This window comes from Pinus tabuliformis, chromosome X (assembly GCF_031772625.1).
Source record: "Pinus tabuliformis cultivar Carrire ecotype Pingquan chromosome X, CPIR1, whole genome shotgun sequence".
Classification (NCBI taxonomy): Eukaryota; Viridiplantae; Streptophyta; class Pinopsida; order Pinales; family Pinaceae; genus Pinus; species Pinus tabuliformis.
Genome location: NC_142308.1, coordinates 596,433,248 through 596,458,968, shown reverse-complemented (window position 1 = coordinate 596,458,968; position 25,721 = coordinate 596,433,248). Strand labels below are relative to the sequence as shown.

The window sequence follows — 25,721 nt, the reverse complement described above, 5'->3', positions numbered from 1 at the left end:
TTGGGCTAACTTGAGACAGGTAGAAGAGCATCTGCCTCCAAGAAAGTCTCCCATGGCATGTTGATCTGCGCTAGCGGGTGGAGGACTATTAGCTTTACTAAGGCATGATGAAAACGACTAGCTTGATGGTTTCTTCCCTTTGACTGCACCTTCTCTGTCATCTTTACCAAGCTTCTAAACCTCCCCCGAGGTAGCTTTTAGGGCTTTTGAGAAGTGAAATGCATCAACAACCTGATGTGATACTGATATAGCCTACTAAACCTCCCCCACAAATGAAGTACTTCATGATAATCTTCATCAAAGGGTTGTACTTGTCCAAAAACTGTCTGCTAGGAAAAATGTGAGAAGGAGACTCCTTGTATTGTGGTTTCAAGAACATTTTATAGTGCTCAAGGTCCAAGTCCATCCCCTTGAACCAAATCTCACCTTCATTAGGGATAGTAGTGGCTGATGCTATGACTTCTGCTGACATTGAAAAGTTAACCCTTGCTATAGTGACATGATCTTTCCTGAAATTCATGGCAAATAGGCTTGTTAAACCTTGATGATAACCTACCTCTTGCACCTGTAGACAAAACCCAAGGTAGCCTGCCTGCTCAAATGATCTTCTTATGAATTCTGATCCATTGACCTCTTGCATATGAGTTGGCTCATATCTTGAGATCTGTCCTCCCTTAAACTTCCTTTTCTCACTGGTCTTTTCCATGATTTGACTTCACTTTTGACAAAAAACCCTAATTTCACACAAGAATGGGCAAGGGGACTGAGCTGCAAAACAGGGGTAAAAGCGCAACAACTTGAGGTGAGGGAATGAAGGGGAAGGAGGATAGAATAATTTGTGAAAAAATTATGGGGGGTAGGGATATGTGTGAGGAAGGAAATGGAAGTGGAATTTCTCCAATGAGTGAGGAAAGGGGTGAAGAATGGAAAACACAGTCCTACACCAGAAGTGCAATAACTAGCTAGGGTTGTGAGGGAAAATGATAAAATGAGTGAGTTTGAGTGTGGGGAATGGTGGGAAGTGCTTGATGAGGGTAATTAGGGATGTGTGAGCTTAGAAACAAAAGGATTTCTCTGTCAAGTGAAGCAAAAGCCCATAAAAATGAAAAGCGCAGCAAAACCCTAGGCAAGGATTTTAATCATCTTTTTGAGGAAATTGATTGCATCAAGGGTTTGTGAAGGCTCCACTTACTTGTTTAGAGATGCTTTGAAACATTGAGATGAATATTGAACTTGTTCTTTCCTCCTTATGGCCTCCAAATGAAAAAGCGCAACGACTACCTCTAGAAATGCAGCAGAAACACAACAGACTGATGAAACAACAATTGGTTGTGAAATTCGAAATTCTGATGGTTGTGGCATGTGTCACAACGGCAGAAAGGAGCTCTTGGAGCTTTTGGAAGGATAGAATGAAGTTCAAAATGCTTTGATGCTCCTTTGTAACTCAAAAACTCTATTTTTTGGCTTGACGATAAAATGACATCATGTGTACTTTTTGATAAAATGACTATTGATTGATTTGACTGCAGCATTATTTCTTCAAAAGGAAATGTTACTTTGATTCTTTTATTTCCTAATTGCCAACTCCCATGATGATGACCAAAATGGATGACATGACTCCCTAAATGGATATTGATGAGTAATACAATGATGACCATCAAATACATACTCTAGACCACGACCTATTTGGTGACCCACTAGCTCATATGATGACCTATGACAGGAAATGGTGACATGACCATGATGGCTTTTTGTGACCTTGAATACACTGGAGGGAGTAGCAATGACAAGTAGACCATGACTTAGGACCATTTGACAACCAAGAGATGTCAAATTTTATTTGAAAATATAATAATTTGACCTAAGACTCTATAAACAACATGAAAGAGTAAATTTGATCACTGTGACTAATGGACACTAACAAGTTGAAAGGGAATGATATATGCGGGTGAAGGAGCGGGACCACGCACCCAAAGTTGGGGTTTCCCAAGTAGTACCACCCTAGAACCAAATGGCCAATAAAGGAGATCCCACGAGACTAAGATCCAAGGGTAACAACCAAAAAGGGTCAAGGGGACAGTAGCACAAACTAAGCCCACCCTTTCAGCCAAATCCCCCATCAATCCATACCCAGAAGTATCCATGATAAGTAAACCCAATACTCAATTACCAAATGACAAGACATACCTTTAGATTCGGGAGGTCCACCTTCAAACATACAATCAATACAGGTGGGTGAGGGACCACATGGCTGGCTCAGGTGGCAGAGAAATGGCACAACGAGCTAGTAGGACGCTGCAAGGGGCTGCTGGCTGCCGACTGAGGTTCATCATGGAGAAAAAATTCTCCTGGGGATATCACCCACGAAGTGGTGGGTAATAGGCCAAATTCATTCTGAGGGACCCTGGTTGCAGGTTGCAGGTTTTGTATTTTTCCTCATATCTCTATGGGTTAAAAAACCCAAATTTTCTAGATAATTAAATGACAGAGAATTGTTGTGGGTGATTTATTTTGCAATGTGTGATTGATCTCTCTAGCTTATTTTCGTTGCATGTATTTAATTCTAGATGTTAAAATACCAGTTATTTTACTTTTCAGTGATTTTGTAATTATTTGAGTAAATAAATAAATTGATGGGGATAAAATAAATTGCCATGAGAAAATAAATGTGGCTGGTATTAGAAATTTAACATGATATTAGAGCTATCTAGAAGACACTAAAAGGGAGATCTGAGATCATGAGGGTTTGTGACAACGAGTTTTCCTTTTTTGCAGCAGTAGAATTATTTCTTCAAATTTTGCCACTGGGTTTTGTGGTCGCGGTTGATTTGTGGTAGTGGCATCATTGAGAAGTTTGAGATATGAAGACAGGTTGGACGAGGTATCAAATTTCAGTCCTTGGAAGGAGCGAATTACCTGGATTCTGAAGATGAATGGTCTCTATAATTTAGTGAGTAGAGATGTGCAGGGTCCTTTAGATCCGAATCTTGTAGCAAAGCATAAGGCCAAGGATATGAAAGCGAGCTGCATAATTTTGGATGGTGTGAGGGATCATATAATTCCTCACATATTCGGGAAGGACATCAAAAGAGAGATGTGGGTAGCTCTGATTGATCTTTATTAGAGTATAAACGAGAACAAAAAATTGGTGCTGCGAAAAAAGTAAACAATATTAAAATGAACAGATTTGAGATTGTGACATCTTGTCTCATGAGGGTCCAATAGGCTTGTGATGAGCTCGCAATTGTTGGGGAAATTGTGCATGATTTAGAGGTGGTCAAAGTTTCTCTGAAGGGGTGTGTAAAATAGTGGTCCACTTTAGTGGATGGGATTCTTGCTCGTCTATAGCTTCCTGATTGGAGTTGGTTATGGGATGACTTCACCTAGAAGGAAATCTGGGAAAACTCATTAACCGGAGGACAACGAATGGGCGGAGAAGAGAAAGATGAGCTTGCTTTGGCTACATAAGCAAAAAAGGGGAAAGCGAAGGCCAAGCAAAATCTGGGTGGAGGAGCATTTTCACAGAACACGAAGGAAAAGGACATGAGCAAAGTAAAATGCTTTGCTTGTCATAAGTTTGGGCATTTTGCTAGTCAGTGTCCTAACAAAAGGAAGCGCAAGGGTAAGACTGCTGCAACAACTACTGTGCAGATGGAAGAGATGACAAAGAAGTTTGAGAAAAGCTTTGCCTTAGTATTTTTTCTTTATGGAACTGTCACGAGAGGTGTCTGGTTTGTGGACAGTGGAGTGTCTTATCATATGACGAGATCTCGAAACTTCTTCACCAACATGGGCAGGAGGCCTAAAGATGTAAATGTGGAGCTTGATGACAAGGCCAAGTATGTAGTTGAGGGCACTGGGAGTATCGAGTTCCAGATGGACTAGGTGGTATCATGGAGGTGAACAAGGTATTATATGTACCGGGGTTGGAGAAAAATCTCCTTTCAGTTTCGGCCATAGAAGATAGAGGATTGGAGGTCAACTTTTCAGGAGGTGAAGTCGTTGTTGGGTCGAAAGGGGACCGATTTCAGCAAGAAGCGGGTGATTGGTAGAAGGGAGGGATCTCTATCTATTGAGTGGACAATTGGTGAAAGCTCTCATTCATGAGGGTGACAACCAAAGCGAGATTGACATATGAGGATGGGGCACCTACACTACAAAGCTCTTCCGATGGTGCAAATGATGGTTAATGGGTTTCAAGAGATCCAGGTGGAGCAGGATTGAGTGTGTAAAGGGTGTGTGCTTGGCAAACAAGTCAAAGTGGCTTATCCTCATAGCAAGACCAGGTCAAAGGGCTTGTTAGACTTAGTGCATTATGATATATGTGGTCATTTTGTCACAGAATCTAGCAAGGCATAAACTAGACCAAGAAGCAATAATGGGGTAGTGGCCCACTGTCACCACAACCAAGACCCCCCCTGCTCTTTACAGATTTTCACTGATGGGGGGAGTCCCGCTAGGAAATAGATCCCTTATGATAGATGTTCTAAGGTTAATGTGTGAAATGATCTCACTAGGAGCTCTTCAAGAAAGGCGCAATTTAGGTTCAAGGCTCCACAAGGAGACAACTCGCTTTCTATGAGGAGACCTAGGAAAGAAGGCACAAGACCTAGGGTTTGATAATTTTGAAGGGTGTTGGAGTCTCCAAAGGTCAAGGCTAAGGTAAAAGTTTTCCAACGATGTGTACTAGCAGTGCCAAGGCTCATGAAACCTTTGAGAAACCCCTTAAGTTGAAGCAAGGCAAAACTAGGGTTTCCCTCTTAGGCAAACAACTAGGCCAAGAAAGGTTATGGATAAAATTGAATTGGATGCCCACCAAAAGGATATATTTTGAGGTAAATACTATCCCCTTGATGTCTAGGTTCTCATACTACCAAAACCCTACTTGCTTAGGGATTCGCACCAAGCTTCGATTTCCAAGCTTGGCGTTGAAAGGGCCAAATTAGGAGAGAGAAAATATGAATAAGAATAGAGTATGATCACCATCCGACTAGACCAGTTCCTTATTCCTTGGGAATATGGAGTCTAGGATGAGATAGATTAGCCAAAAATGTTCCTAAGGAGGCCAAAATTTGATGCCCTAGCAATAAGATTTCAAGCATTTACCTGTGCAATGGAAAAATGGATTTTCATGGGAGAGCTTCAAGGAGTTCACCACTAGGATAATTCATTACATGTTATGTATGAGTAATGCATGCAACATTTATATAGATAGCAATTCAATTGATCTTCAACAAATTAGGGCACAATTTAGCATAACCTAGAATCAATCATTCCATACATTAGACATTACGAAGTAAATTTTCAACAATTAATTCACTTACAAGAGAACATGCAAGATTTCCATCCATTAGACCAAAGAATAGCTCCAAAGAATATCCAAGATCGACTCCAAATATCAAAATGCATCGAAGATCTCCAATACATCCACAAGAGAAGAAGTCTGAATTTCTCTAATGAGGCCAAAAATCCAAGGGTGTGATGATGAGAAGTTACAATGAATGTCTCTTCTATTTATATGAGGAATAAAGAGACTTAATTTAGCTTACAAGCCCCTCTAATCATAAAATAATGTGCAAATAATAGCCTAGGTCATAAGTCGACCTAGTATCTTTTGTGAAATAAAATAAACCTCCATAAGTGCAAATCAAAGTGCTGACATCATGCTAGTGTAGGCTTCTTTAAGGCTGACGTTGAGGGCTTCAAGTGCCATGTTGAGTGTAAAGGCCCTCTAAAATTACGTTCTAGGGGTTGGCCCCTAGATCTCTAATTGAATCCTCGGTGGGTCCCAATTTTGGGCTCGGGTACAAAAATGGGTCTCATGGGTCTCCAAGTGGTGAATATGCTTGGCTTTGCTCCAGTGTTGAGGGCGCTGAAGATGGTGCTTGCCATCCCATGTCTCAAGGCATAAGACAAGCCTCATTTGGGCCCTGTATCAATTGCCCGACCTTGTAGTACTACTAAGCCGACTAGGGGCATCCTGGTCTAGGTGCATCATCCCATGAATGATATAGGGCAAAGTGCAGGAGCTTTGTGGGTGATGAAGATGCTCATGGATATAAATGATGCTCTACAACTGTCAGGAGTCCCATAGCTCTCAACGCATCACCTGTGGTTGTCAATATTCCCCTCTAGAGGACCTGAACCCTAGTTAAGTTGCCCAAACTTGTAGACGGAACAACTTTCCAATTACACACAATATCTAGTGCTGCAACTTTCACCATTAGGTACGTTAATCAATATTGCATCTAAGTGAACCAAGCTTGAAAGGAATGGGCAAATTAACACTCCATACGAGGCTTCTCTTCCGAAATTGGGGCCTTAGTCACGTAATGGTGTTACCTCCCAAGGTAGGAGTGTTTAATAGACGTTCCTATTAGGTGTTCTCAACCCCCAAGGGGAAGTGACATGTCTTTGGTCCACCCTTCAATCGATAGGTTCCATGTGAATAATGATGGAACGAAGGGGAAAAGACTTCATGGCCAAGTGCCATGGTCAAAGGGACCAACTATAATGGAGTACCTCATCCTGGGTGTATGTATAAATGTGAGGAGGGAGCAGTGGTGGATGCATGAGTTACCTTGGCCTTTGTTTTTCCACCAATCCTCTAAATGCCTTTTACTTTTTCTTTATTCTTCTTTTTCTTACTGTTCACAACTCAAGGAATGAGAGCTTGCTTTGTACAATGTATAATAGTTATTACCTTCTTTAGGACGAGACACTTCATTGCCCATCAGGGATTGGGACATGCAAGGGTTCCTTGTCTTCTATGAAATGGGGCAACATTGGCCCAAAAACCGGGTGATGGCCTTATGAGTGAGGTAGAGCTCATGCTTGGCTTTTGCCCACATGCTAATTTGTCAGTCCCAACCATCTTTTGCATTTTGATTCTTCTTTTGTTTTTCTTCTGGCCATCATATGCTCTTTCTATTTATTTTAGCTGCATCAACCTCCCAGGGTACATTTCCAGGCCTACCAAGGTATGAGGATGTGTGGGTGCTAAATACCAATAAACCAATGGTCAGTTGAACCCGAAGAATGGAGGTGGAATAGGGGCTTGTAATATAAGATGGAAAGTGGTAAGTACGGAATAGGGAGAGATGGAGCTACGCTATCTCAATCATGCCTTTCCAAGTAATGCCTCTCCTATACCTGTCTGGCCATTAGTGGAGGTCCCATTGGATTAGGATTGAAAATTAACCCCCCATTTAAGTTGAGGGAACAAGATCACGACCAAGACCCTTCTTTCTTCCAAGTTACCCCATAATTTATGTCAAATGCCCAAATACAAACAAGCATAAGCACCTGATTGCAAAATGAATAAAGTACCTTTTGATCAGAATCCCACCTTCCAACATGTGCTCTTGGAAAATGGGCGAGGAAATATATCATTGATGCAGGTGGATGAGATATGAATGGCATGTCACATCGACTACTTGGGGCTCTCAGGGGTTGCCGATTGCAAGAGATGGATAGGAGAAAGTTTCTCCTAGGAGCCGCCCATTTTTGGTGGGTAACAGAGCCTATGTTTATGACATCGATCACATGGTCCTTAATACTTCGCGACATTTATAGATGATTATTCTAGCAAAACTTGGATCTACTTCTTGAAGACCAAGGATGAGGTCTTCGATCGATATTAGGAGTTCAAGGCTCTTGTGGAGAACTAGACTTGAAGGAAAGTCAAGGTGTCGAGATTGGATAATGGGGGCGAGTATACCTCCAATGGGTTCCAGTATTTTTGCAGGGAGGCAGGAATTAAGAAGGAACTCATAGTACCTTACAGCCCTTAGAAGAATGGGGTTGTTGAGAGGAAAAATAGGACCATCATGGAGGCAGTGAAGGCAATGATATATGATTAGGAGTTGCTTATGTTTTTGTGGGCGGAGGCCTGCAATACAACTGTGACACACATAACAAGAGTCCTCACAGGGTATTGTAGGACGTTTCTCCCGAGGAGCTATTTTCAGGAGTAAAGCCGGGTGTGAGTCGATTGTGCATATTTAGTAGTCTAGTTTATGTTCATGTTCCTGCAGAGAAAAGGACAAAGTTGGAGCCCTTATCTGAAAGCGACATGTTGGTTGGCTACAACGACGTCTCAAAGGCCTACCGAGTCTATATTCCAGGACAAAGAAAGGTGATCTTGAGTCGGGATGTCAGATTTGATGTGGGTAGGACCCTTAGGAGATCTCATGAGAGGGAGCCAGCAGTAGTAGAGGAGTGAGAGCGAGAGGCTCTTAAGGATGAGTAGGGACCAACAACACCAATAGGGACGCAACTAGAAAATTCAGAGGATGAGCTGGATATTCCTTCGAGCTCTACATTGAGGGACATTGAGGAGCATGTGTAGGCTCCTAGTAGCACTTTCAGGAAGAGCAGACCATCGACCAAATATTCCAGTTATTTGGCACCGATGAACAACGTCAATGAGTTTGAGTCTTCCACTTTTGAGGAGGTTATGGATAGTTGAATTTCCACGATCTTGGGTCTAGGTTAGAATCTTAAAATCTCTGATGCTACCAAACCAAGAATCTCAACAAGAACTACTTTGCACAACGGAAAATATAAAGCAGTAAATTGCATATGCACAAGTATACACATTTTTTAACAAATATCGTACAATAATGTACAACCCAATCTTCATTATATGAAACCAAATCTGAATAATACAACAGTCTATGGTATACAAGATACAATGGCAAACTTCGTTGCAACTTCTATGTTGTATCTTGTCTTGTCGGTCCTTCGCTCCCTTGCTGCTCACTAACTGCCCTTAGTCCTTCAAATGACAAAACATTGAGACTCTAGGAGGGATACCACCTAAAACTGCTGCAAGTCACTTCTGATGCATGTACATAGGCTAATCCAATCTGCTCTCTAGGCTGGCCAATACTTGAGCTCCAATCTGTCTTCTACTAGCCTCTTTCATCCATCAAAGAGCTACTCATAAGGCTGCAAACTTCACCCAATCTTTAGCTATCTTCATCACTTCAAGACTGCTAGTCTAGGGCTACTTTGGGTAGCCAACACACTGCCCTCCACCAGAGCAATGGCGCCCGATCCTTCATTGTGAAATCTGCTCTTCGGATAGGCTTTCATCCACCAAGATAAGCCCTCCAAATGGCTCCCATAGGATGCAACTATAAATGATCCAAAACTGGTCAACACGCTGACCCAACACAAGACACAAATTGCTGCTCCAAGTCTGCTTTGCTGTTGTTATGATAGTGACTGGTTAGGGCACCTCAGACTGCTACAATAGCCCTCAAACAGTCACCCAAACGACCCTTAAATGCCGCTGCCTACCCTAGTGTGAATCCTCTGCCTCCACGCTGAATATTAGGGCACAATACAACCCCAAAACAACCCACGCTATCACCTTGCTGTGATGGTATGGCCTGCGGCCTACCACACAACCTTGTTGTAGCTTACGACCCCTTCTAAACAGTCTCCAGCCCACAAACAAACCCAAAACAACCTTGAAACTAACCTCTCTACCTCAACCCTCTAGGAAGGTACCTCGACCCTCCTTCCAGCACTTCAAACCTCTGCAATGTGACCCTAAAACAATCCTCCTCCATGTTGGTCTGTCCCTTTTCTTGCTGCGGCCAAATCAGAGAGTTATCTCCTCCAACGAGCTGCATATGTGTTTTGGATGAGGAAATGTCCTCCATCTCATCTCCTATATATACACATAAGGAGGGCTCCTTAAAACATCATCCATGGGCTTTGACAACTCTCACATGCCTTATTTACTCCAAGCCGACCTAGACATACATGTGCAAAACCCAATTATAAACTTCAAAAATTCATATCTCTATTTCTACAACTCGGAATCAGATGATTCTCGTTGTGTTAGATTTGTCTCGTCGAGCACTATCATCCTTATCCATCACATGTCAAAATGTGTTCATGGTTTTGGCCCAAATCCTGATGGGTGCAAAACCCCTACCTTGGGTTCCAAGCCCACAAGTGACTCTTGTGGCGTTTTGTCCTCCAATCCCTAAACCCTAGGGCTTGGAGTACCTCCCAAGCTACTAAAAAATCAACACTCCCTCTTAGAGAGACTAGGAAGCATCTCATCATCATCATCACTACTCGCAACACTCGCCCAACTCTTGGCGCTCACAATTGCAGCAATCCCTGTTCCGTGAACTACGCCTCTCTCGGAAGTGTCGCTATCACTGCTGGAAGCACCCTGCTTCTTCTTCTTTTCCTATAATGCCTTCCATTCTCTCCGTGATTCCTTCTTGGTAGCTATAGGAGCACCGTTGCTCCCCGCTGACCACACGCTCTTCTTGGACTGCAAAGTCTCCCTCTGAATCTGCAAGCTCCTTCTAGAACTCGACTCCCTTTGAGTCTCTGGAATCTGGACCTTCTTCTCGGGAAGGTGAACCACCTTCTTAGGACCTGTACTTGCTCCTTTGAAGCCTGCACCTACACCTGCACCTGCTCCACCTGATCCATAGGCTTGCCCGTCAACCTATATAGACCATGCTCTCTAACTCCAAGCACGATACCAACGGAGCTAGAGCCTCTAGAACTGAGTCTTGCCTTCCCATCCTAGAACAAGACCTCAAACCCCTTCTTCTAGATCATCGATATAGATATCATGCTATATCTGAGTCCTGGTACAGATAGTACATCCTGGACCAGCATCACTTGTCCTGTCTCCATCTTGAATGACACAACTCCTGATCCTCGGATCTCCTTCTGACTCTTGTCACCCAACACCATGTGCAACTTCGAGTCCCATTTATCTAGAGTCTCGAAACTCTCCTGTGACCCTATCATATGTTTTGTCGCACCACTGTCCACGTACCATCCATCCTCATCGATAGTACCCTGCGAGAAATGAGAGATCATAGCAAAGTCCTCCTCCTACTCCAATCTCTTGGTAAGATCATCTATCTCAACAAAAGTGGCAACACCGACGACCTGCTTTCCTTTCTTCTTCTCGTCATTTCCCTTCTTCTTCATTAGACATCTCGACGAAAAATGACCCAGCTCGCCACAGTTGAAACACTTGACCTTACTCAAGTCCTTCTGCTTTCCCTTCATTTGCATTGCAAGTGCCACATCATCATCAAAAGTCTTCTTCTTTGGATGAAGATCCTTGTCTTGCAACTCTTCTTGAATGAAGTCGTCCCATAGCCTATTCCAGTCTGACAACTTTTCTCTGGCAACAATCCCTTTTATGAAGGGCTTCCATTACTTGGTGAACACTTTCAAGGCAATCCTCACCATATCTCCATCTGAAATAGTCACACCGATGGCAACAAGCTCATCTTTGACTTGAGACAATCTCGTCAGGTATGAAGTCACGCCTTCAACTTTTATCATCTTGGTGGACTTCAACTTATCCTCCAATACCAATACCCGGTTCTCATTCTTATTCTGGAACAAATTCTGAAGAGCCATCCACATCTCATGTGCGGTGTTCTTCCCGGACAAATGAGGTATTAGGGCATCCTTCACACCATCTAGGATGATCAATCTCGCCCTCGTATCCAAATCCTCGTACACTTCCAGCTCCTTTGGGTCAGTTGGCTTCTTTATGGCTTTCTCGGCGAACTCCTCCATCCTGTTGACTTGCAAGATCAACGTGATCCTTTCCTTCCATGGACTATAGTTGGACAACACCTCCAACCTGTCCTCATACCGGATACCAGCGCGCAACTTCGACATTGTCACCTATAATGTGACCAACTCCCTCTTAAGCTCTACTTCGTTGTGCACAACTCTGATTCACTGACTTCCAAAGTAGCTCAAACATGCTCTGATACCATGTTGAATTTCCACGATCTTGGGTCTAGGTTAGAATCTTAAAATCTATGACGCTACCAAACCAAGAATCTCAACAAGAACTACTTTGCACAAGTATACACAATTTTTAACAAATATAAAGCAGTAAATCACATATGCACAAGTATACACAATGTTTAACAAATATTGTATAATAATGTACAACCCAGTCTTCGTGATATTAAACCAAATTTAAATAATACAACAGTCTATGGTATACAAGATACAATGACAAACTTTGTTGCAACTTCTATGTCGTATCTTGTCCTGCTGGTCCTTCGCTCCCGTACTGCTCACTAGCTACCCCTTAGTCCTTCAAAGGACAACACATCGAGACTCCAGGAGGGCTACCACCTAACACTACTGCAAGTCACTTCTGTTGCAAGTCACCTCTGCTGTGTGTACACGGGCTGATCCAATTTGTTCTCTAGGCTGGCCAATACCTGAGCTCCAATTTGCCTTTTAGTAGCCTCTTTCATCCATCAAAGAGCTACTCATAAGGCTCCAAACTTCACCCAATCTTCAACTATCTTCGTCACTTCAAGACTGCTAGTCTAGGGCTACTTTGGGTAGCCAACACACTGCCCTCCACCAGATCAATGGCACCCAATCCTTCACTGTGAAATTTGCTCCTAGGATAGGCTTTCATCCACCAAGATAAGCCCTCCAAATGGCTCCCACAGGATGGAACTATAAATGATCCAAAACTGGTCAACACATTGACCCAACACAAGACACAAACTGCTGTTCCAAGTCTGCTTTGCTGTTGTTATGATAGTGATTGGTTAAGATACCTTAGACTGCTGCAACAACCTTCAAACAATCACCCAAACAACCCTTAAATGCTACGGCCTACCCTAGTGTGAACCCTCTGCTTCCATGCTGAAGATTAGGGCACAATACATCCCCAAAACAACCCACACTATCACCTTGCTATGGTGGTATGGCATGCGGCCTACCACACAGCCTTGTTGTAGCTTACAACCCCTTCTAAACAGAGTCTCCAACCCACAAACAAACCCAAAACAACCTTGAAACTAACCTCCTTTGCCTTGACCGTCTAGGAAGGTACCTCGACCCTCCTTCCAACACTTCAAACCTCTGCAATGTGACCCCAAAATAGTCCTCCTCCACGCTGGTTTGTCCCTTTTCTTGTTGCGGCCAAATCAGAGAGTTATCTTCTCCAACAAGCTCCTTATGTTGCACTTTTGGATGAGGAAATGTCCTCCATATCACCTATATATACACATAAGGTGGGCGTCTTAAAATGTCATCCATGGGCTTTGACAACTGTCACATGCCTTCTTAACTCCAAGCCGACCTAGAGATACATGTGCAAAACCCAATTATAAACTTAAAAAATTCATATCTCCATTTCTACAACTCGGAATCGGATGATTCTCGTTGCGTTAGATTCGTCTCGCCGAGAGCTATCATCCTTATCCATCACATGTCAAAATGTACTCATGGTTTTGGCCCAAATCCCGATGGGTGCAAAACCCCTACCTTGGGTTCCAAGCCCACAAGTGACTCTTGTGGCATTTTGTCCTCCAATCCCTGAACCCTAGGGCTTGGAGTACCTCCCAAGCTACTCAAAAATCAACATGGATGAGTAGATCTGGAGAGATGCCATGATAGAGGAGTATAGCACCATCATGAGCAATGATGTATTGGACATCATGTCAAGACTAGAAGGAAAGTCTGTGGTCTCTTCTCGAAGGATCTACAAGATAAAACATACCACTGATGGCAGTATCGAGAAGTATAAAATGAGGTTCGTGGCGAGAGGGTTCACCTAGAAGGAGGGAGTAGACTATGAGGACACATTCACACTTGTTTCTAGATATGTATCTATTAGAGCATCTATATCAATTGCTTCTGAGATGGGGTGGAGGATACATCAAATGGATGTGAAGACTGCTTTCCTCAACAGGGTTGTTGAGTAGGAGGTGTATATTGAGCAACCTCATGGGTTTGAGGTATATGGGAGAGCTTGCCATGTACGTAGGTTGAAGAAGGCCCTTTATGGGTTGAAGTAGGCTTTGCGCACATGGTATGCTAGGATCGATGGATATCTTCTTGGTTTCGGCTTCACCAAGAGTGAGGCAGATCCCAACTTGTACTATGTACTCGTTGAGGGTGAATCACTCGTATTGGTATTATATGTGGATGATATCTTATTGACAGGATCAAAGAAGCTCGTAGGGATATGCGAGGAAGATCTTGCTTTTGAATTCGACATGAAGGACATTTGCTTGGTGCATTACTTTTTAGGATAAGAGGTGTGGTAGCAGCCAGGATAGATTTTCCTTGTCTAGGGCAAGTAGGCAATGGAGATCTTGAATTCAGGATGGAGGATTGCAGGCCTATGTCTACACCTATGATCCCTAATTTGAAAGAGCTAAGCGCTTTTGAAGGTGAAATAGTGGATCCCACACTATATAGGCAACTGATAGGTTCCTTGATGTATTTGGTCAACACTAGCTTGAATATATGTTTTGTCGTGAACACACAAAACTAGTTTATGGTGGAGTCGAGGTTCATTGGATGGTAGCGAAGCATGTGCTGAGATACCTGCAAGGGGTAGTAGACTTTGGATTGAGGTATGTCAGAGTTGGAGGATTGGAGCTGCAGAGGTACATAGATTCTGATTGGGCAGGGAGTGTGGTGGACAAAATGTCCACATTTGGATGTTATTTCAGCGTGCGATCAGCCATGATCTCATGGTTCAACAGGAAGCAACAGTGAATGGCACTCAATTCAGTAGAAGTAGAGTACATGGCAGTGAGTATGGTGAGTTGTGAGGCAGTATGGCTTCGCAAGATGCTTGCGAGATTATTTGATTTGCAGATGGGGCCAACAATGAACCACTGTGATAATCAGAGTTGCATTATGCTCTCTAAAAATCATGTGTTTCATGATCAGTCCTAGCACATCGAAGATCAAATATCACTTCATTAGAGACGGGATCCAGAGGGGTGCTGCGAGATTGCAATACATTTATATAGAGGAGCAGGTGGTAGATGTTCTCATTAAGCCTCTAGTGAAAGGGAAGTTTGTGAAGTACCGAGATAAGTTGGGGGTGGTGGAGAATCCCTTCCTTGCTAGGAGGGAGTGTTGATGTGAGTGGTAGCTTCGGAAGGTTTTCTACATAGGCTTGGTGTCTTAGCATGTGGAAGACATTATTTGCCTCTTCTAGTGATTTATGTCTTTTTTTCTAAGCCTAACTTAGGAAAAGTACAATAATTACAGTAAATTAATTATTGTTGACTATTGAGTAATTTCCTAAGGATAAATAATTTAATTATTTAAGTGACTTAGAAATAATCTCAACCATTGATCTCCAAGATGATTCTAGAAGGGAGATTGGGGTTAGGGATTTGGACTCAGTGAATATTATAAAGGAAGCCTAGCAAGGAGGTGAAGGCACACGAAGAACACAAGTTGTGTGAGTGAGTCATCATTCAGATAAAGCTATTTACTCTAAGTGCGAGTGGCTCAGTGGACCAGTGCATAGAGGAGAAGTACGAGTGGGTTTGTGCGAATCCAGGAGGACCAAGTAGGAGGAGATTGCAGGGGTGAGTTGCAAGAGGGAGATTAAATTTATTTGGAGGAGGCCAAATTTCCTTAGTGTGCACCAATGGCACGCAAGGAGGGCGCATGTCAAGTTGCTGGTAGAGTATTTGGGTCGAGTTCTCCAGGCCGATTTCTTCCGAAGGCTAATTTCCTTGAGGCTGAGTTAGCTTGGGCTGAATTCAGTTTGAGGGAGCCGTGTTACAAGTTCTAGGGTTTTGTATTTTTCCTTATATCTCTGTGTCGAAAAACCCAGATTTTCTAGATAATTAAATGACGGACAATTGTTGTGGGTGATTTATTTTGCAATGTGTCATTGATAACTTTGGCTTATTTCCGCTGCATATATTTAATTCTAGAAGTTAAAAATACCAGTACTTTTATTTTTTGATGATTCAGTAATTATTTGAGTAAATAAATAAATTGCTGGGGATAAAATAAATTGTCGTGAGAAAATAAATATGGCTGGTATTAGAAATTTAAGACAATGAGAGGGAAGGTTTGAATTATAGCTTTCCACATTATGGAGCCATTTTGATGTGATTTTGCTGGATCTCTGATCCAATCCGTGATGGATGATGGACTGATATATTTGTAGTGCATGACTCTTGCCCATAATCCTTCACCCTGAACGAGGCTCCTTACACTATTGGCAGCCAGAGCTTTGGAGAACAGAAGGATATTTTTCAGCCCCCATCCACCAAGGGCTTTTGGTACAGCAATTTATTTCCAGGGGTCCTGTACTAAGTGTTTTCTTTTCTCCTTACTAGACCAAAGGAACTGAAGCGAGGGCTTTCTAATTTTTTCCAGAATACCTTTAGGTTCCATGCCAATGAAGAACAATAGACCGGGATAGCTTCAATAACAGATTTTACCAGGACAATTCTGCCTGCCCAAGAAATCCATCTATTGCACCAAACATGAATCCTTTTCTTGATCTTTGCCAAAAGCCAGCCCTAGTCTGATCATGTAGCTGTTTGGTTTGAGAATGAATCCATTATCCAAGGTATTTGAAGACTGAACCGATTGACTCTGTCTGGATATTTAGAAGGTTGGAATTCTTCTGAATTTCTTCTCTGCATAATCCCCATATATACATGGAAGATTTTGAACTATTAATGATCATACCAATAGCCTGGCAGAAAACAAAGAGTAGGGCTTCTAATTGCTCAAGATGTCTCATGTTACCTTCATAGAAAATCAGGATGTCATATACAAAGATTAAGTGAGATAGAATGCAGTTTTGATGTATAACAATGCCCTGAAAAGAACTCCTGGTTTGTGCCTCTATTATAAGTTTGCTTAGCACTTTGGCAACCAGGAGGAAAAGAAGCGCAGAAAGTGGGCACCCCTGCCTCAGACCAAGGCCTGCTTTGAAAAAAGGAGATACAGCACCATTAATTGTAATCTGATATATATTAAATATATTAATATTCATATATTAAAAACCTATCTATAACACTATATCTATAAATTTAATATATACAAAATTTATACCATATTAAAAAGTTATACACATTTTTTATCAAATTTAATGACTAGTTTTATCAATTTTTTTCTTTGAATATTTTTTTCCAGATTACGTTGTGGCTAAATTCAAACACGAAGATGAACTAGGGGACTTTACTTTGAACTGTTTGTGATTTTGATTATATTACAGAATGTTATATGTAATTGACCTTGTTGAATAGAAGATGGTAGGTGTAGGTTTATAATCTGATGAAAAGGTGGAGCTATTTTACATATCAGTATTTATAAAAATAGTTAAGTGTGAAGCAGGGAAATGATGAACACAAAGCTGGAGTAAATATTCTTTGTACATTGAATGCTGTATTTATTTATACAAATTACTTACAAGTTGTTCTTTCATGAATAACTTGATTCGTGATTTCACTCCTTTCAGAATGTGTTTGAAGAAGAGTTTGCATTGATTTGAATGAACCTGTTCATGTTTTAGTTTTAAATGGATGGTTTTCAATCAGCAGGGGCTTGGATCCTTGGAAGGAAATATGTCAACCATGAATTCACAAACCTCCAACTCATGGGAATGCACTCTTTAGTGGAAGTCATTAGAGGTTTTATGGGCTTGCAAAACTACAATATGACCATTGCAGGGATTTTGATTTTAATAACCATGACCTTAGATTGAGTTCAAACATTGTTAAGGTGAAAGGTCATTTTGGGTATCTGTGGCATCAAAAGATGAAATATTGGAAGAAGTAACAGATTAAAACTGCAAACTCTTCTGAAAATTCTGGTGTTTACTTAACATGTATGCGACGAAGTCCAGGAAGAATCATGAATGGAGCTGAGAAAATCTTCCATAATTGATATATTATTGAGATTGTACTTTGTATTGTGGTTTTCTTTTTATGTGATGGTATCTAGTGATATCAGTATGGTATATCCCTTATATTAATCGTAGGATGCTAAATGTTTTCTTCATGTTTGCATACGAAGAAAGTTTTCTGGTTAAAACGAAATCAATTTTGTTTTTAATATTACATAAGTGGTCTGCCAAACTTGATTATCTGCCACAACTTCAAGAAGTTTTCAACATTTATGCAATTCTTTCAGGGTCTCTTGCAAGTATTCATTAGCCAAAAATGTTGATATTATGCAAAACAATTATGCAAATGATAAATACAAATACCATGATGGCGGTAACTTTGCATGACTTGGTAGGATTGATTTTTATTGTTACTTATTAATCTTGTAGAAGTATCTGTTTTCACCTGTCATGGGAACAAAATATTTTGATACTCTTCTAGGTGTTAATATGTATCTTCCAAGATATTGGTACGTCTAATAATGTATGACTTACATTATACTGGATTAACAAGGAACAACCATACATTTGGTTAAGAACTCACATATGTTCACCAGATTCCTTAGTAGAAAAACAGGTTTTTACAATACTAATTCATTTCAAAGATGTGGACAGACAAATTGTATATCTAACTCTGTTAAGATCATTACAAGGGAGCTACTATATCTTTTGCTAGTATCTCATATAACTTACATTTTTTTCCTATAATCATTTTTTGAAAGCACTATTTTGTAGGATTTCTTGTATCAATAAGGATTTCTGAGTTTCTGTCAATGGTCACATATCTTCTTGGTTGGCATATGTGTCTGTTGTTTTTATCCTTGACTTGCCAGCTGTTCTTTATTTGTATGCGCTTATAGGTAGGCCAATATGTGCTCTTATAATGGGTTATGTTCGAAATCGCAGAAGCTGAGGATTTTGTGCCAGTACCTCCAGTCATTGCCAAGGAGAAACCAAAAGGCACATGGGATGACGAAGATGCTTCAGATGAAGATGTTAAAGAGTCTTGGGAGGATGAAGAAGCTATTGTAGTAAGTAGTCCTTTCCTTGCCTACATAAATTAAATATATGGAGGAGGCTTATGAGTGAGCCATTGATTTTAGATTAATGTTTTTTTTTTTTAAATTTTTCTAAATACCGCATAATGATCCAAGTGTTTATTTTTCTAAATACTGCATAATGGTCCAAGTTTTTTTTTTTCCTAATTACTGCATAATGGTCCAAGTTCTTTGGGCAACAGCTATTGACCAATCTTCTGATATGATTTGTGTCATGAGCACATAATTCGTTCTTGTTTGCCTACTTTTTCTTGTTTTCCCTTCTGAAAAAATCTTCTACTAGTTCGTTACTGAAAATAAAAAATAGATCAATAATTTTACATAATGGAGCCAAATCGTAAGCATATAGTTTACCCTTCCCTAAATAGACATGAAGAGCTAGCATGCCAGCTTTGGCTCTGATTAAAAGATAGTCAACATTTTACCTGAAAATGCCAGTCCTGGCTGAAATTTGAATAGCTAACTCTAATATAAAATATATGACTTCTCCCAAGTGAAATTAATTAGTTGCTCCATTATAGGTTGCACGACATCACTCCTTTTACAAATGAAATAATGGCAATCAATTTGATGATGCCTAGAACGTTCCTGCATGCTGTTAGACCATCCATTTGCTGGAAGAAAGTATCCTTTTTCTCAATCTATGTGAAAGAGAGGTGTGTTCAACATCAACCCATCTTGAAGGCTCTGGCAAGTTTGCAACTCCACATAACATGCTTAATAGTTTCTTATTTTTGGAAAATCATGCAACAACCATCTATAAGGTCAGAGTGATGAGCCCTATCTTTAACTGCTAAACAATTATTAATGACCAACCACCCATGCACTTGTCCTAAAGGAAGGAAGATTAGGATTTCTAAATATCTTGACACCTCTCAAGCTACTCTAGTTTTGAAGGAAGAAGGGAATTTCCAAATGCCTTGACGCCTCCTAAGTCATCTTATTTTCAATGTTCCACCAAGTTTCTGGGACAGGGGGATGTGGGAATGGGGAGACATGTGGGAGCACCCCACAATTTTTTGGGGAATGTCGGGGTATATATATATATATACATATATATATATAAACATAATTCAAAGTCAAATTCAATACTGAAATAGATTGGTTCATACATCATAAACGAATCAATGAAATAGAAATAGTAAAATATTGTATACATTGATTTAAATATATCATTCATCATTCTAGAATCTACATTGATTTAAATTCATTATTCATTATTTTAGAATCTGATGAGTACTTAGCAAATTAGTAGATACTAAAGTTTGAAGACCGGATTAAAAAATCAAAGTTACTCAAACTCAAAAATAGTAAAAAGTTACGAGTCAAAGACTTGGTCTGATGTCATCAGTGTCTAGACTCAAGACTCAAAAGTTAAAACTAAAAATGAACAATGGAGAATGAACCAATCATAGCAAAACCAGACTGGTCATCGAAATGGTCAACCCCATATCAAAACCAGACTGGGCATCGAACCGGTCAACCCCAAAACCAAGAACCGAAAACAAACGGTTTGACCAAAAAATACATAGATATTCAAATTTTGAAAAAAATACATAAATATTCATGTACATCCATATGAATCCAAACCATTATACACAAATATGCAAATTTTCTCATATATATATCAAAGGTGCCTATAATTAAAATAACATCGAGTGCAATCCATCTTTGAACCAAAAATACATCAACAAAGAGGCTCTAGATGGCCTCTATAGTCCAAAAAAATCATCCTACAACAAATATCTACATATCATCAAAACCATTGCCTATATTGGGATACTCATTATGAATATCATCCTATAAGCATTCAAATAAGATAGAAAAAAAGCTTAACATGTCAAATCAAGATATTTTGAGTGATGGGCACTGTTGCCACACAATCTAGTAGGGCACTGGGATGGGAACCTATGGGAGAACTACTATACCAAGTGACAACAATGGGACAAAGACCCACTGTCACCTCAGTCAATGTCCCGTGCTTTTTACGGACTTTCACTGATGGGAGGAGTCTTGGTAGGAAAGGAATCGCTCTAAAAGGGAAGGATCAATATTTGTATGAGTGAAGTGATTCTACTAAGCCCATTCAAGGAGAGGCACAACACTAGTTCAGTGCTTTGAGGAAGCTAAAGGCTTTCCAAGAAAACCCAGGACAAAGATAGATCAAGACCTAGGGCTTAAAATTTGCAAAGATGATAGGTATGCCTAGAATCAAGATTCCAAGAGTGAAATAGGACCTCAAAGGAAGCTAGCGAAATGATTTGATGCTTCAAATAGGCTCTTCGCTCCCTTGAGGGACCTAGAAAGAGCTTATGCTAGACCTAGGGTTTAGGAATAATCGTGCGTGAAGTTGCTCCAAGCTATTCTCTAGGTCAAGGTAAGACAAAGATAAGGGTCTCTTATGATTTATTCTATCGAGTACTAGGTTCATATGACCCTCAAGGAAGCCACCTTATCCAAGGAAATTCAAGCTAGGTTTCCCTTCTAGGGCACACCTAGGGCACAAAGATCTATGGAGAATTCACTGTGGGAAGTCAACCAAAATTGGAGATCACCAAGAGAAAACACAAAGAAAGAGTTCTATTCGAATAAAATCCCTAAATTCTCACTCCAGTAGAATTCACCGGATGCCCTAGTTAGTTGTCCTATGGAGAGCGGCCAAAATTTTTAGGAGAAGAAAAGAGATGGAAAAGAGAGGGTGATCACCAATGTTCTTGGACTAGTGCGTATTTCCCTTGGCTATGGAGTCTAAGATGATTCGAGATTTCCAAAAACGTCTTAAAGGAGGCTAAAGATGGATGCCCTAACAACCAAGCTTTAACGATTACCCACCCAAGATGTATGGATTTTCATGGAAGAAAAACAAAATTCATCTACTAGGAACATTCATCTATTGTCATGCATTGAGTAGCATATGTAATTGCCAACCAAAATAACCTTTTACAATGATATTCAATAAACTAGGGCAGAATAGCATTAATTAGTTGCAACAATTCCATACATTAGACATCATTTCAAAAAGAAAATATTCATCAAAGAACACTTACAAGATGACAATGAGATATATCCAACCACAAATCAAGAAGTAGTTCCATGAAAGATCGAAATTCTAGCTTCCAAAGATATTGAATTGCATCAAAGAATCTCCATTTCGTCGAAGAGAAAAAAAATGTGAATGGCTTTTACAAGAGAAATCCAAGAGATGATGATGCTTTTACAATGAAAGCTAGTTCTATTTTTATGAGACCTTTGGAGGTTGAAATCCTATTCTAAAAGCCCCTAACATTATTTTAATCTTCAAAAATAATGTCTTGGTGACAAGCCCACCAAGTAGCTCAAAAAATTATGAATACACCATCCAATAGTAGGCCGAAATGATGATGTCATGATGAAATGAGGCCGTTGGAAGGTCGAGTTGAGTCTTCTAAGTGTTGAGATGAGAGAGAGGGCTCCATAAATGATGCATAAGGGGATGGTCCCTATTGCCCACCATTTTGTGGGTAATATCCCTAGGAGAAATTTTTTCTCCAAGAGGGTCCTTAGCCAGCAGCCCCTTGCAGACATCAACTAGCTCATTGTGCCATTTCTCCGCCACCTGAGCCAGTTATGTGGTCCCTTGCCCATATGCCATGATTGTATGCTTGAAGGTGGGCCTCTCGAATCTAAAGGTATGCCTTGTCATTTGGACATTGAGTATTGTGGTTTTCTTATCATGGACACTCCTGGGTATGGATTAATGTGGGGATTTGACGGAAAGAGTGGGCTAGGTCTGTGCTTCTATCCCCTAGACCACTTTTAGGAATTAACCTTGGAACCTAGTCCCATGGGATTTCTTTTACTGACCATTTGGTTCGAAGGATGATATTTCACGGGAAACCCTTATTTTGGTTGCGTGGTCCTGCTCCCTTATCTACTCATATTACCCTCTTTCCATTCATTACTACCCCATCCATCATTTCTCCCACCTGGGTCCACATTCCTCCATCGGGTCCACATAGGGTCAGCTCGCCCCTTCTTCTTGCCCACACCTTGGGTCATGGCCTGGAATGAAGCCCAGAGGTTGATGCAGTTGAAAAGAAAGTTAAAAGCATATATGGCCACATTCAACAAGAAAAGTACCACAAAATGCAAAAGATGGCCGGGACAAAAACATTTAGCACGTGGGAAAAAGCCAATACATGGAGTGCTACCACCCCCATCATCATGGTCATCACCCTGTTTCCTTCAGGTTCTATGAGTCTTCTTCATCATATAGGAACCCATGATTGTCTCAACCCCTGGTGGGTAATGAACCACCTCACCTTAAAAGGGGGAATTCACTTCCATATCTTGTACATCATGCTCTAACACCTTAAGCTCCGAGCAGTTGATCAAAGAAAATCATAAAAAGGCAAAAGGCATATAAAGAAGGGTGGAAAAACCAAGGACAAAGCACCTCATGTACCACGATTGCTCCCTCCTGCACATTATAAACCCAAGTGTGGGCTTCCCTTTTATTAGCTACCCTTGTACCCCAGCATGTGACCCAGAGCTGCCTCTTCTCATCCCCTATTCCATTCACTTGTCTGTCACATGGCACCGCATTTTGAAGGATGTACCTTAACTATATTATCCCCTTTAGAAGCGGAAACCATCTAATAGGGTACTTGGTTAACCCCATTGGGAGTTTAGGAGACATTGGCACATCTTGAAGCCCATTATGCAAGGGTAGACCTTTATGAAGTGCCCACCCGTGGTCCATGATTAAGTAAACTCATTTGCTCGATTTCTCTAATGACTTGTTGTACTGGAAGCCTAGGGGACGCATTGGATCTTATGCAAGATTGCAAATGGTTTCCATTTGGGGTTTGGTCTCCCTATACAGGGTCCTAATCCTCCAGAGGGCTACATTGGCACATGTAGGGTGAGCGTTGAGAGCCATGGGCCTCCACAACAACAGATTGCACTTCATGGATCCCCACAACCATTCAGAGATTGCTTATGGTTCACTTATTGGACGAGGAGGATGCACCTGATCCATCATGCCCAGCTGGCCCCAGATCTACACCATACACTTGGAAGATGATCCAAGACTTCTACGATGATGTGGCATCTCCTACATTATCATCCTAGCCCTTGAGGGCAACCTACAGGCATCTTCGATTTGTTTGGAGACCCATGAGGACACTTGTGTGCCCCCACAGTCATTTGGAGCACCACAGGTTATTACAAGGGGCCAACCCCTTGTCCACTGCTTTTGAGGGTCCTATTCTTCATTGTGGCACCCATGGACCTCATTAGGCCTCTTAGAGGGCCCTACGACATGCATAGATTATTATTTGACCTCTTGAGAGGCTTACTTTTTCATTTGAGAGGTAGTTTGGTGGGCTTGTCACCAAAAGGTTGTATTATTAGCATATTATTTTATTTTTGGGGCTTATGTAAGCCAAGGAGGCTAATTCAAACTCCTTAGATGTGTATAAATACAAGTGAGGTGCGATCATTTCTCATCAGCACTGTGGATTGGATCTCTCTCTTCTTTAGAGAATTTCACGATCTTTTTAGAGGATGAATTGGAGCATTTATGGATTAATTTTGATGTATGGTTATTGGTCTATCTTCTCTTGGAGCTTCTTTATTGTCATTTGTGAATGGTTGGATACACTCTACTGCATGTAAGTACAAATTTTTGATGTTATTCTTGTTACTTTTGTCGCATATGCTGGATGGGATTTTTGTTGTTTTGAGGTTAATTGCTGCATGCAAATTGTTGCTTAATATTGTGGGATTGTCTCTATTATAACGTTCTCTCCATGTATTGGCCCATGTAGTATGAGCGAAATCTCCTAGGGGTAAATATGACCTTGATAAGCCATTCCTCTTGTACATTTGAAGTATAAAAGATGCAAGATTGCTTTCACTTGACCTAGAGGGGTTTGTGAAGTAATTTTGAGGCCTCCTTGACTGGGAACCAAGAAATCTTACACATAATCAACATAGACTCCATTCTCCCAAGGATTAAGGCACTGATCTACCAAGGGTGGTCACCAAAACACTTATTCTTTCACCTTCTCCCAAGTCTAGCCACATTGGGGTGCTTAGGGCATCAATTTCCTGACAAGTAAGCCACTACAAAAGTTTGATCTCCGAGGGTCTCCTGTGTTGGTCTTTCCTTTAGCCCTCCTCCAAATTTTAAGACATTTCGACAGTGGAGTTGGGAGAAAAGCCAAGCGCTAGCTCCAAGACCAAAACTTGCCTTGCCTTCCCCAAGGCTAGTACTTCCCAGGGTCAAAGCAACATCATTGAGTGAAATACTTACTTTGATCCTTCCCACCTTGTCTAGGGTAAGAAAATCATTGATTATATCATACCTTCCTCGTACCCTAGATCGGGTCCACTTGGTCCCGTGTGGTCTCGCTCCTTTAAAGGACCATTCTTCAAGAACCATCCGAGATACCAACTTTAACAAGGATTTAGGGTGTGGTGGAACTCCTTTCAAAGCCTATGCTCATACACCTAATCCCCAAAATCCTCTTCCTTTCCCTAGAAGCACATTGTATCTTGCTTAGAAAGCAAGCAAGCTCCATCCTTCAAAGACTTCTCGGAAAGTGTCTGGGTCACTCATATCCATTGACTAATCATTCATTAGTGACTCCATACATATCGGGTTGTTAAATTTGGACAACTAGGTCCAAATTCCATGTTCTGATGCTCAGATTAAGAGGCTAATATTTTTGTTGGATTCCTCTTTCTGAGAGGTGTAAAATCCATATAAAAATAGTCTTAATCCGATGAGCAGAACTTATATTGTGAATTTATTATTCTTAATAAATTATATGTGCAAGGTCAGCCAGTTTTGTAATGTAGGCTCACATGCCCAACAGATGTGTCACACACCCTCATTGATGGATATATATACAGGAAAAGTTGGAGAGAATTTTATTACAACTCAACTCACATCTTCCTCTCTCATCTTA

At 40.9% G+C, this 25,721-nt stretch overlaps 1 protein-coding gene across 2 annotated transcripts in view; it reads left to right on the top strand.

Moving 5' to 3' along the window:
- The window catches only part of LOC149141431 (uncharacterized), a 135,026-nt gene that overhangs the window by 45,233 nt on the left and 64,072 nt on the right, over nt 1-25,721 (top strand). For both annotated transcript variants that reach the window (XM_089448315.1, XM_089448314.1), the window contains exon 2: nt 18,614-18,738. In XM_089448315.1, coding sequence (XP_089304441.1) covers nt 18,614-18,738 — 125 coding nt within the window. The remainder of the gene's footprint in view (nt 1-18,613; nt 18,739-25,721) is intronic.